Below are 12,393 nucleotides of genomic sequence, written 5' to 3'. Positions count from 1 at the left end.
TCCACCACTGACCCTTGCATCCCCTTTTTTCTAGGTTTTGTTCTGAATGATGTATAACCTCTAGTTGATAGTTCTAAAAGGGTAGTCTACAGATAAGAAGTATCAGTTTCATCCAGAAATTTTTCATCTAAAATACAGATTTGGAGCTCCATGCCAGACTTACAAAAAACCAGCAACTTGAGGAATGGGCCCCACAATCTGTGTTTTAACAAACCCTTCCAGAGGTTCTGATGTCCCCTCGAGATCAAGAATCTCCGCTCTAGCAGCAGTTTCAGTGCAGCCTGGTTGGTACACTCAGTCTGAGAGGACTTATTTGACCTCTCTGTGAAATGATAGTTTAGCTCATTATAGAATTCTTGGCTAATAGCTATTTTTCTTCAGTACAGGTACTTTGGAGATATCCTTTTATGTCTTCTGGTCTACTTAACTGATAATGAGAATTTTATTGTCAATCTAATTATCCTTTTTTTTTTCATAGGTATCTCTCTTTTCTCTGGTGATTTAAAATTTTTCTCTGTGTCTTTGATGTCTTGCAATTTTACTGTATCTTAAGTGTAGATTTTTAAAAATTTATTCTGCTTTGGACTCATTATGATTCTTCAATATGGGGACCATGTCTTTCCTCCATTCCAGAAAATTCTCAGCAGTTATTTCTTCACATGTTGCATCTTTCCTATTCTTTCAAAATATCTGTATCAGTAACTGTTGGGTAAATGATTCACTTTCACAACTATCTTCCTTATTTCTTAGCTTTCATATTTCCATCTCTCTTTTGTTGCTGTATATAGTGGGCTCCACTCTTCCAGTTAATACTTTATTAAGCTTTTTTGTATAATCTACTCTTCATCAGTTTATTTTGTCTATTATTTCAGTGACTGTTTAATTGCTCAAAGTTCTACTTGCTCTTTTTAAATTGATTTGGAGTTTTAGCTATTTTTCTGTCTTGTTCATTCCTTTATTTTCTTTTTCATTTATACTTCCAACTCTTTTGTCATTCTTAAAATGGCCTCTTCCATAACCTTTTTTGGATTACTCTGTTGTCTCTGGTCCCAGGAACATAAAATATCCTCACTTGTTGTGTCTGTAGACTTTCCTCAATGGTAGTTTATTGCTCAGTTCAGTTTATAATTTGTGTCTGTGTTCATCTTTATATTTTTTTTCCTATGGGGCTTTCTTAAGTTCTGACCTGTATTTACTGTTAACTGCTTGGCTTGGGTTCATTCACCCCCAGTAAGCATAACTATGGATTTCATACCCACTTTGGTATAGCCTTGGAGTATGAATTTATTACAGGTCTGTTTCTTTTTCTTTTTCTTCCATTTATGGTCCTGGACAGAAGGTAAGCTTCTTTGCAACTTTCCTGGGCCAGTGGGCAGGGTTTTCTTGTCCCCTTTTCAGATGTAAGTTCTGAGCAGGGAACTCTGTTCCAGCTCCCTAGGTCATACAGACTGTTGGCCAAGTTCTATGATCCTACCTGAGGATTAAAACCCAAGTCAGAACTCCTATGTCTAGGTCCAGTGCCCACTTATGTCTCTATTTTGAATCTTTCTGCTTATCTGGTACCTAGAATTTCTCTTTTTCCAAGTTTTAAAAATATGTATTAGGGGACAGGGGACCCTTTCTGTGTCAGCCCAGCACAGCATTGCTGTAAGTCAATGTGCTGTCTGTATAACAAGTGTCGCCATTAAAAGCATTTGTGAAACTGCTCCCCATGCTTGCTTCTCTCATAAGTAATATCTCATGCTTATGTAACACTTTGTACTTTTCCGAGAACTTCATAATCAGCTGCCTTGACACTTTTAGCAATCCCCTCCGGAAAGTAGGGAAGATATTATTGTTCCCAACTTGTCAGTAGACCAGAAAGCTAATTATGTTGCCAAAACTTCCAGCAAATGTCAGAATTGGGACTAGAGCCCCAGGTGTGCTAGCCTCACCAAGTCCCTACGCCGACATGAGCCTGTCTTTCCAATGAACTCCAGTATCAACTGGACAGCAGTGACATGAAAACATTTAGAGCCATCTCACACAGTAAGTCGGGCTTTCATTTTTCTCAAAAGAGAAAGCCTGCGCAATGCACAGCAAAAGGGCTTTAATCCACAGACATGTAATTGTTCTAAATTTCTAAACTTGTTTTACAAGTTAAATTGTCTGTAGGAAAATAAGATGCCAGATTTTCAAGAGAGAATAAATAATTTGGCCAAAACAAGAAACTTACTACGCCTGTGATTCTGCTCCAAGGCTGCACATAGGGATGGGTGTCTTTGTCCTGTTACATGGTCAACCTCTTTTCAGGAGGAGAATGTAAAAACCTACTGTTCCTGTTTCGTTATAAGAACCACCTCTAGAGAGCCAAGATCAGTACTGGAGGAGGTTAATAATTCCTCAACAGGCATGCATTGTTCACAGATGAGGAGAGGCCAGAAATATCTCAGCGGCTTATCCCACCCACATCTAGCTGGCACCTAGCACATTACTAGTCAGACAAGGGACAAGCTGTCATGGGCTGGGGGCCACAGGAAATTTGTCACGTAAGACTACAGAACTTCACAACGATGAGTGTTGAAGCCTTTTTTCAGCATGTTAAGGGGGGGAAACTAACACACACACAAAAATAATTGCTAGGAATTATAGATTTTTTGGAAATGGAAGTACCATCAAGGTCTAGTCAGATCCTTCTGCTTAGCAAGGAAGAAATACCATCCTGGAGAGTTTATGGCAGAGCTAGCTACAAGAGAGTCTATTCTAGAAATCAGGTTTTCTAAAGCTGGCATAGGATAATGAAAGGAAATGAATGTTTTCATTTTCTTCCATTTATGGTCCTGGGCAGAAGGTAAGCTTCTTTGCAACTTTCCTGGGCCAGTGGGCAGGGTTTTATTGTCCCCTTTTCAGATGTAAGTTCTGAGCAGGGAACTCTGTTCTGGTCCCTAGGTCATACAGACTGTTGGCCAAGTTCTATGATCCTACCTGAGGATTAAAACCCAAGCCCCTCCATCAGTCTGAGAATGTCAACCAAACGCTTTGCCTCCCCAAGGCTTAGCACTCACTGGACGTAATTTGGTCCCTCCTGTCCCTGGTTTCTGGTCCAGTGTCCCTTTCTCAGACCACCTCATAAAATAGCCTCCCAGGGACACTATTTTTTTCCTTGTGGCATTTGCCATGATGGTATTCACTTATTTCTTATTACCTGTTGCTCGCAGTGGTGTGTGATCTCCAGGAGACAGTGGGGAAAGAACTCTGGTTGGTGTGCCATTATTTCCCTGGCACCTAAAATGCCTGGCACAGAGCAGGTGCTCAAGAAATACCTGATGAATGAATTGGCAAAATGAACCACCAAAGAGCAAATAAATACACTAGATGGAAAAGCTTAGTTTTTTATGGCATGTAATATTGATAGCACCAAAAAGAATGCAAAATGTCTTTATTGCCTTATGTCAGAACACTGTATCCTTTTCCTTACTGTGTTGGTGGTTGTCTAAATGTAGAAAAAATTTCTGCATTTTCTAGAATAAGAATTCATACACGATTTTGTCAGATTAAATAAACACTGTCCAGAGTAAATCTGCTATGTGGTCAAGTCCAGTGTTCAGTGCTAAAGCAAATGAAAAGTGGATTAAAACTAAGGAAAGACCATAAGTCATATACATTGTCTTCAGATGTATACATATGATGTCCTTATTGCTCTTGAATTACAAAGTAGAACACTGACATGATCATTGTTTGCTGTAGGAGTGGTTATTTGTTTTTGTTTTGGCTTATTTGTGTGATTGTCTTAAAAACAGTATGAAGGAGGGAAGCTTATATTTTTCCTCTCTCCTCTTTCTGGTCAGAATAAGCAAGGTGAAGGTATGAGGTTTGGAGTGTGGAATCACTTTACTAAAGATCAGTATATTTAACTAGCTTAGCCCAAAATAGGATCAGCAAGAACCATTCTTGCCCAAATGCACACTCTTCACCAAAAAGTAATGAGTCATTCTGAGTATGAGGCTGCCACATAATATTTTTAAAAATCCTTGTCCAAGACAATTTTGTAAATGTAAGGGGCAAACTTCTAACTCCTACATGGGCACTTTCCAGAGTCTGTCTGTCTACCCGATACAAGAATATCCATTTAGTTGCTTTTCCACTCGTATTGCCTCCCAACGATTTTTAAAAGCACAATTCATCTTTTCAAAATGACAGTCTAGGTCACTTTTGGGTTGCATGTTCAAGTATCATAGTCAATAACTCTTATCTCAGTGACAGCAAAAAAAAAAAAAAAAGCACACCCTGACTCATATTTAGACAAAAGTCACATTGGAAAGTGTATTTTATGTAGCATATCCCTGAATGACTCTTGACTATCAGTATAGTTTTTAGGGATGAAAGCCCTATTCATTGCTGCTTTGCCTTAATCATTTCTAGAACTTTCCCATGTGCTCTGTGGACATGTAAATTTCAGTGATAACATGGAGAGTAAGAATTTTAAGGTTTATGATTCATGAAACTCTGAAGGTTGGCTCAGTTTTTAGTAACACTTCAAGTGTATTGTTTACATTGTCTATATTTATGAATTTATCTTCTAGGCGGTTCCTTACTCCAGAGAATTCAAGCAGAAATATGACTACTTTAGGAAGAAATTAAAGAAACCCGTGAGTAACATGTCTTCCAAAAGTGCTGTGTTAGTCCTTTGTATGCTACCAGAGTTACTTCAGTGAGAACAGCTTATTTGTGGCTTTTCTGCATGTACTAAAAATACCACCTTCCTTTTTCCATTGTGCTTTGATCCACTGGATGTTCCATCCGAGTTTTCTTTTTAACAGAAATGGTCAGTGGAGATGAGCTAGTGTTACATATCAAATCACCTGAAGGGTAATTTCTTATGTAATACATAAAAAGATAGAAAGGATTTTATGGGAAATAGAATAATTCAGGACTTAGTCCAAAAATTCAGAGAAGCTTCTGCAATGGCCTGTGGTTATCATATTTAATAAAACCTGAATCCTAGTTAGAAAAATATTCAGGTCCCTTCCTTTAAATTCAGAAGTATAGTTTTAATTATTTATAACAATCTATTTATTATAATATTTAATTATAATATTTGGCATATTAAGATCAAGTGTAATTTTCATATTAAAATTCTCACTGGGGAGCCCAATGAGATTTTTTACAAAACTGAGAAACCCAATAAAGTTTTTATAGTCACCATTTTAAATCACAATATTTTCTACTGGCACTTCACCCCAAATATTTCAACACGATGTCATCTGTTTCACTCTGTGGTTTCACTCCTGGGATACAGGTCTTACCTGCTTTCTCCTCCGTTTATGCATTCACTGTTTGTTTAGGGTTTGGGGTTTTGTCTTGTTTGGCCAGGGGTTTGTGCAGCGGTCCCCCTTTCTTGGCTCCTTCCCACTGGGGACAGGAGAGCGTCCACCCCCACTCCATCTCCTCGTTTGCCTGTGCCCCACCCATTGCTGCCTCTCCGGTCTGGCCCCTCAGCTGGGGCCTCACTTTCTGGGCATCTGCTGTGGATGAGGCCCTGGGGACACAAAGATGCAGGAGAGACCCTGCCTCGGGACCTCCCACCCGGTTCTGTTCTCTCTTCCAATGTCCCAGTTCAGGTGGCTCTCAGGTAGCTAGTTTGAAATGACTCACATATTCACCTAAAGTCCCTGCAGAGTTTCTTTGTGCACTCCTCCTGGTAGTAAGTGATGACTTTGTGCCTGGCATCCTGTCTCACTAACTGACTGCAAATCCATTTGCTTGGCAAGGCTGCCCCCGTTCCTCATTTCTCCAAGAGGTGGTTGCTCACAACTTGTCAAGTGCTTTTTTATTTTCTTTTTGATTAACTGTGGCCTTCCCCCCAACGTGGCATGATAAACAGGGTCCTGTTCCCGTGACAACAGAATCAGCTGGTAGGCATCCTGGATCACAACCAGCAACGGGACCCCGGCAAGAGTGGAGAGTGCTCTCACTCTGGCCAGTTGGGGCGTATTGGGGGATTTGATGACCTGGACTGAAGTTGCTTTCTTCAACAGAAACAGTATATAGAATTGACCATATTTCAGTTGCTAGTGGGTAAGCGCCCACAGTGGTTCCTAAAAGGGGAAGTGTAGCTCTCTCCTGTAGCACCTGCTGCTGTCTCAGCCTCACCGTGAGGCTGTCTGTCTCTGGGAAACGAGACAGACAGCAATTCTGTCTTGCTCAGTTGGAACCACTCGTCACTGCTTGTTTATTTGAAGACTGCCATCATTTCTGTTCTTTGAAGTCAGGTATTGACTGTAGAATGATGTGCTATTTTATTTTCCTTCTGTGTAGGCTGATATTCCAAATAGGTTTGAAATGAAACTCCACAGAAATAACATTTTTGAAGAGTCCTATCGGAGAATCATGTCTGTGAAAAGACCCGATGTCCTAAAAGCTAGGCTGTGGATTGAATTTGAATCGGAGAAAGGTCTGGACTATGGGGGTGTGGCCAGAGAATGGTTCTTCTTACTGTCCAAAGAGATGTTCAATCCCTACTATGGTCTCTTCGAGTACTCTGCCACGTAAGTATATGGAGTGAATGCAGAAGGAGTCCATTCTGAAACAGTTTTATTCTTTTTTTTTTTTTTTTTTTTGAGAGAGAGAGAGAGAGAAACAGGAACATTGGTCTGTCCTGTGTGTGCCCTGACCGGGGATTGAACTGGCAGCCTCCGTGCTCCAGGACAATGCTCCAACCAAATGAGCTGTCTGGCCAGGGCTTCAGTTTTATTCTTAATAGTTTCAACTCAGTAAAAATATAAGCAGATCCTCATTTGAAATGAATTAACACTGCTGATGTCTGTCCTCACTCCCAACACATGTACCCCTTTAAAGTCTAGAAGAGATGGTGACTCGACCTGGTGAAATAATGTTCTCTTGAGCACCTAAAAATGATCTTTTTCTTGTCTGTTGGGTCCACGTAATTGAAATTGAAAATGTGCGGGGTATTTATGGTAAGGAACAAGAGGCAATTTTCATTCAGAATGTTATGTTAATTCAGGAGAATTCATCAGTGTCAGAATTCAGAAAGTCATTGTCATCTCATGGACAAAAATAGTTTCCAAAGTTACACTAGTTAAAGACAAATGATGATGCTTTTGAGGAGGACCCATTCTTCAGAATCTGAAGGAGGAACATGCCCTCCCTGGTCCTGTAGGGGAGAACTAGCTCCCCATGAATGAGGATTTCATCATTATCAGGCACAGAGATTGTGATTCAACTGCTTTCTCAGGAGTCCAACATGGGCTGCTTGCAAGGCAGCCATCGTCCTCTGGGCTGGGGGCCCGCGTGCCTAGAGTGGTTGTTGACCTTGCTGAAAGGCAGCCTCTGAGCTGAGGGTCCTGAGTTCCCCCACACTTCTATCCAGTGCCAGTATCTTGGGGTTCTGTTGGAAGGCAGCCTCGGGATCCTGCCCAGTTTGCTTCAGCCAAGAATTGCTGACCTTGTTATTGTTGTTGTCCCGTGAAAAAGCTCGCTAAGTAAGACGGATGAAAACCACTGAGTGGCAGGCAGGGGAGGGGGCAGGACCCTCACCTCTTACCTGCATTCCTGGAGAGCCCCTGAAAGCATCTGTCTGTGGAGCCCCATTTGAAAGCCACTGATCCTCATGATTTTGAGACCAAATGCAGACAGGTGAACATTTTCTATGGTTCATATTGTACCCAGACAGCCATATGCTGTTACCAGCGGCCTTGGGACCTTCCAGGGCAGAGCGTCGGTCAGACTACACATTGGGCCCGTAGGAAAAATCTTAAATCTTCAAACCAAAGGCCTCTCGAAGGAACGAAGCCTCTCCCTCCTCGGAGACCGTGAAGGACTCCTGATGTTGCCAGTCCATGCGCAGGCCTTTGCTGTGTGATTGTTTGCACATTCCCAAGAGATTGGGCTGACCCATACAAAACTGACATTTTTATAGATCAAAAATAGTCAGATATCAGCACTTTCTTACAGTTTAACTTAAAAGGGCATGCGCACCCGCTGTCTAGGACCTCAGTGTTGGGTGGCAGGAAAAGGCTGACGAAATGGGAAGACAAGTCTCATTTCCTCGCTCACGCCGCTCCCCAGCAGGAGTGGGAAGTCCGCGAAGAGCCTTCAGCACCCTAACAGCTGGTGACAGGTGGCAGAGCAAAATGCACATTCTTGCATTTCTGCCTTAAACATGTGATCAGGCTGCTCCTCTCTCTTCCTTCCCCAAGGGACAACTACACGCTTCAGATCAATCCCAACTCCGGCCTCTGTAACGAAGACCACTTGTCCTACTTCACTTTCATCGGCAGGGTGGCTGGTCTGGCAGTATTTCACGGGAAACTCTTAGATGGTAAGTTATTAAAACCGTCTTGAGGCCCTGGCCGGTTGGCTCAGCAGTAGAGCGTCGGCCTGGCGTGCGGGGGACCCGGGTTTGATTCCCGGCCGGGGCACACAGGAGAAGCGCCCATTTGCTTCTCCACCACCCCCCTCCTTCCTCTCTGTCTCTCTCTTCCCCTCCCGCAGCCAAGGCTCCATTGGAGCAAAGATGGCCCGGGCGCTGGGGATGGCTCCTCAGCCTCTGCCCCAGGCACTAGAGTGGCTCTGGTCGCCGCAGAGCGACGCCCCGGAGGGGCAGAGCATCACCCCCTGGTGGGCAGAGCATTGCCCCTGGTGGGCGTGCCGGGTGGATCCCGGTCGGGCGCATGCGGGAGTCTGTCTGACTGTCTCTCCCCGTTTCCAGCTTCAGAAAAATACAAAAAAAAAACCCAAAAAACCGTCTTGAAGTCATAAAAACAGGGCGGTACAGTTTGTGGTTCCTTATTACGTGTCCTCGTCTTTCCTATCACAGACGTTAAGCAAAAGCTTTGCTGGTTCTGTGTAACTCAGTAACTTATTTCTGTGTTTTGCCCACGATGGAGGTACTTTTCCCTGATGTCATCTTAATTTGAGCCCTGCAAACATAGTGTCTGCACACAGTTTAAAATTCTGTTTATAAAAGAAACAAGTGTGAAGCACAGAACATTCTGTGAGTGTGCATTTCCTGTTCTTAAGCATAACTTCATGTGTTTTTTTTTTTAGCAAGAGCTAGATTTTGGTGGAAAAAATTAATTTCAGAGTTAATAAAAATGACCCAGTTCATTGAATATACTGCCATGGCTTTATTTATTCCCCCCCCCCATTATTACTTTTATTTGAATGTGAACCAACATTAAGTCATTTCAAAGCAATGTTATAATTCAAGTAAGACCTTGACCCTGGGATCACTGCTACCCGGATGGCACAAAATAATCTCCTTCTTATTTAGAGCAGTCGAGCCATGGAAGAACCTCAGGGTGCCTTGGGAGTTAAAAGTCGAATCCCCTCCCTGGTTCTGTCTATAGGCTTATAATAGAGTCTTCTTACGGATTTGCTCATTTGAAAAGTACTGCCCTTGAGCAAATGCTGTAGAAATCATTATTGAGGAAGGAGAATTGGAAATATTTTTGAAGGATTTGTAGGACCTCAGTGTTTGAGGGTAGAAGACAGACTAAGATTTGAGATTGACATGAGAGTTACTGTAGAGAGATTTCCAGGGGAATTATGTCAATTGCGTCTGTGAAACCTTAGCGATTCCAATAAATAATTGATGTACCTTCTGTACTTTTATCCTTTAATATGTTTTTACTGGCTGATTTTGAGCCTCTGATTTCAGTGTTTTATTTTTATTGGGGAAATAAACACTTTTTTTCATTGGAAGGAAACTACACTCACTCTTTTTGTGTGTATGGCGATTGACTGTGTTTTAATTTGCTGACTGGAGTCACGCTGTAGATTATTTCAGCTGTTCAAGTTCACTTTTCTTTGAAGGTCTGTCTGTATCCCTTCTGCCCGGTGCGAAGACATTCTCAGTGGCTCGGGGCAGTATGTCAGCTATGATCTTGAGCCCAGTGAACCTGTAATCTAGTGGGAAAACAGAAGACACACAGAGACAAGAGTCCAAGCAGAAGGGAATACAGGGAGCACTCCAAGGAGACCCCAGTTTGGCTGGAGGCTCGGGAGCACTTCCCCAGGATTAGGCATGCCTTGCAAGTGGGATGGGATTTGAGCATTTAGAAGCTCAATTAAGAAAAAAAGAAAAGGCCCTCGTCTGCTTGGTCACACATCACTATAGAAGGCCTTTGATTGTTCTGTCCCAGTCTCTCATTCAGACTGAAGGCAGAGTCACCTTGTATTCATTGCTGATGCACAACAGCAGCAAAAATTTGACAGTAACCTGGTTCCCACCATGTTTCAGGTTTCTTCATTAGACCATTCTACAAAATGATGCTGGGAAAGCAGATCACCCTGAACGACATGGAGTCCGTGGTAAGTAAACGCATCACTCCCACGGGCACTCCAGGCCACGCCTGCCTTAGGGAAGAGCAGCTGTGACTGTGTTGTTGCCACAGCGATTTTTATGGGTGTCGCCATTCAGCGTGGATAATAAGGGAACATTTCATTGTTGAGAATTTCATTGATCTCCCTAATTTTCCTAATAAGCAAATCATGGTTCACATGAACTAGAAGCATATGGTCTGGACACACCCAAATCAGAGCCACCTCTGGTTACCCAGGGTTGGAGTGACCAAATTAAGTCCAACGGTCACCTCATTGCAGCCCTTGTTTTCCATCAAAAACGAATACTGAACGTTGAAAGATTGATCTGCTGTCCCTCTGTTCTCTGACCTCAAAATAATGGCAAGGACACACAAGCCAGAACAGCAGGTAAAAGGGGGAGTGTGTACAGGCATTTTAGACATAGAAGGGTGAGTGATCGCTGCCTGGGAGGAGGAACAATAGAAGTTTGAAAGTGTATGCTGTGCCAAGTTTTCCAAAAAGTATTTGTTTTCATGTTGTGTTTAATTCATTTTATCTAGGCTGACCATTTTAGAACCAAGAGGATTTTCTATACAAATGAGTTGATGCTTTTTCATAATCTACTTTTTGATTGTTTTTCTTTTAATTTACCTGTACCCCCACTGTCTGTCTCTGAGAGTAGGGCGGGGAAATTTGCCCAAGCCCCAGCGCACTCACACAGGGCCAACGAGAGGCATCTCAGTCCCGTAGCTCCATTCTCACATCCTGTCACTTGAGTTAGAAAGCGTCTGTGTCCCCTTTGTTGTGTTGACTATCTCTCATGTGGTTGGGCCTATGAGCCCACGTTCTCATTACCGACCATCCCTGACGGTCGTCTCTGTGCATCCTCTGTGCGCTGGCGGTGAACTTGAGTTCACTCCCCGGTGTTCCCGTGGGAGGGCCACTGGATATGTCCACAGGACCAGTCTCAAACTTCTTCTCAGTGTTCACCTTTAAGTTGCGCTTTAATGCTTTTATCATGTATAATGAGGATGCGAAGAACATAGACGTGTCTCTTGAACTCTAAATTCTGTACCACAGGTTGACAGCTGGTGCACACATTCTGTTTTGCCTTCTCAGAGCCTGTCCCATCCCGGCACTGGGGTCCCTAAGAGAGAAGGGGCCAGGCCCGTGCAGCCTGTGTTCTGGCCCCTTCCTGTTGGCTTCCACTGACTTGCAGAGAGCAGTAAAAGTGTTGGAAGAGGCAGAACTTGAAACTATTGATGTTTAATTAATTAGAATGTTTTCTATCCTTCCTTATTGTCCATTGCTATTTCCACTCTTAAAAGATAGGAAGTGTATTCATCTTACATGTTCAAGTTTATGATTTGATGACCGCCATCCAGAGCAGGTTGCTTCCTCTACGCTTCACAGAGGACAGGGTTCAGCGGCAAACCCCCTGTTGCTACTAAAACATTTTTGTTGTTTTTGTTGTTTGTATTTTAAATAAAAGGAGAAGAGTAGGTTTGAGGTGTAGTGGAAAACATATTAGTGACTAGTGTAATTCTTGCACAGTGTGAATAGAATTACATTAGAAGAACTTATTATTTAAAGTCAAACAAGTGTATCTTGGGGAAAACAAAGCTTACTTTCAATTTCTTTGTCATTTCTGTAGGATAGTGAATATTACAACTCCTTGAAATGGATCCTCGAGAATGATCCCACCGAACTGGACCTCATGTTCTGTATCGATGAAGAAAACTTTGGACAGGTGCATCCGGGGGACCCCGGGAGCTCCTTTCTGACTTTCAGAAAATCTTTGCTTTTGCATAGGTTGTAACACAACTTTTCTAGACAATTAAAAACCACCACCAGGAGCTCTAGATGACAATCATCATCTCATTATATCAGCACCTTATGATGCCAGAAAGCGATGCCCCAGTTCCAGCAGAGTTACAAAAAGTCTAAGGCCTCTGGGTGTGAACTGGTACCTGTTTCTAATCTAAAGCAAGTCAGAACGTGAATGTGCCTCGTTTTTAGAATTTAGGTACTTCGAAAAACAGTGTGTTCACTTCATGATGTAACTATATGACTCTATATAATCTTTAT

At 42.5% G+C, this 12,393-nt stretch overlaps 1 protein-coding gene across 9 annotated transcripts in view; it reads left to right on the top strand.

Annotated features, from left to right (window-relative positions):
* Positions 1–12,393, top strand: part of NEDD4L (NEDD4 like E3 ubiquitin protein ligase) — a 323,150-nt gene that overhangs the window by 290,595 nt on the left and 20,162 nt on the right. For all 9 annotated transcript variants that reach the window (XM_066353218.1, XM_066353220.1, XM_066353219.1 and 6 more), the window contains 5 exons: positions 4,563–4,628; positions 6,298–6,527; positions 8,199–8,320; positions 10,244–10,314; positions 11,960–12,055. In XM_066353218.1, coding sequence (XP_066209315.1) covers positions 4,563–4,628; positions 6,298–6,527; positions 8,199–8,320; positions 10,244–10,314; positions 11,960–12,055 — 585 coding nt within the window. The remainder of the gene's footprint in view (positions 1–4,562; positions 4,629–6,297; positions 6,528–8,198; positions 8,321–10,243; positions 10,315–11,959; positions 12,056–12,393) is intronic.

This window comes from Saccopteryx leptura, chromosome 11 (genome assembly GCF_036850995.1).
Source record: "Saccopteryx leptura isolate mSacLep1 chromosome 11, mSacLep1_pri_phased_curated, whole genome shotgun sequence".
Taxonomy (NCBI): domain Eukaryota; kingdom Metazoa; phylum Chordata; class Mammalia; order Chiroptera; family Emballonuridae; genus Saccopteryx; species Saccopteryx leptura.
The sequence above is the reverse complement of the archived record's forward strand: the minus strand, read 5'-3'. Positions and strand labels throughout refer to the sequence as shown.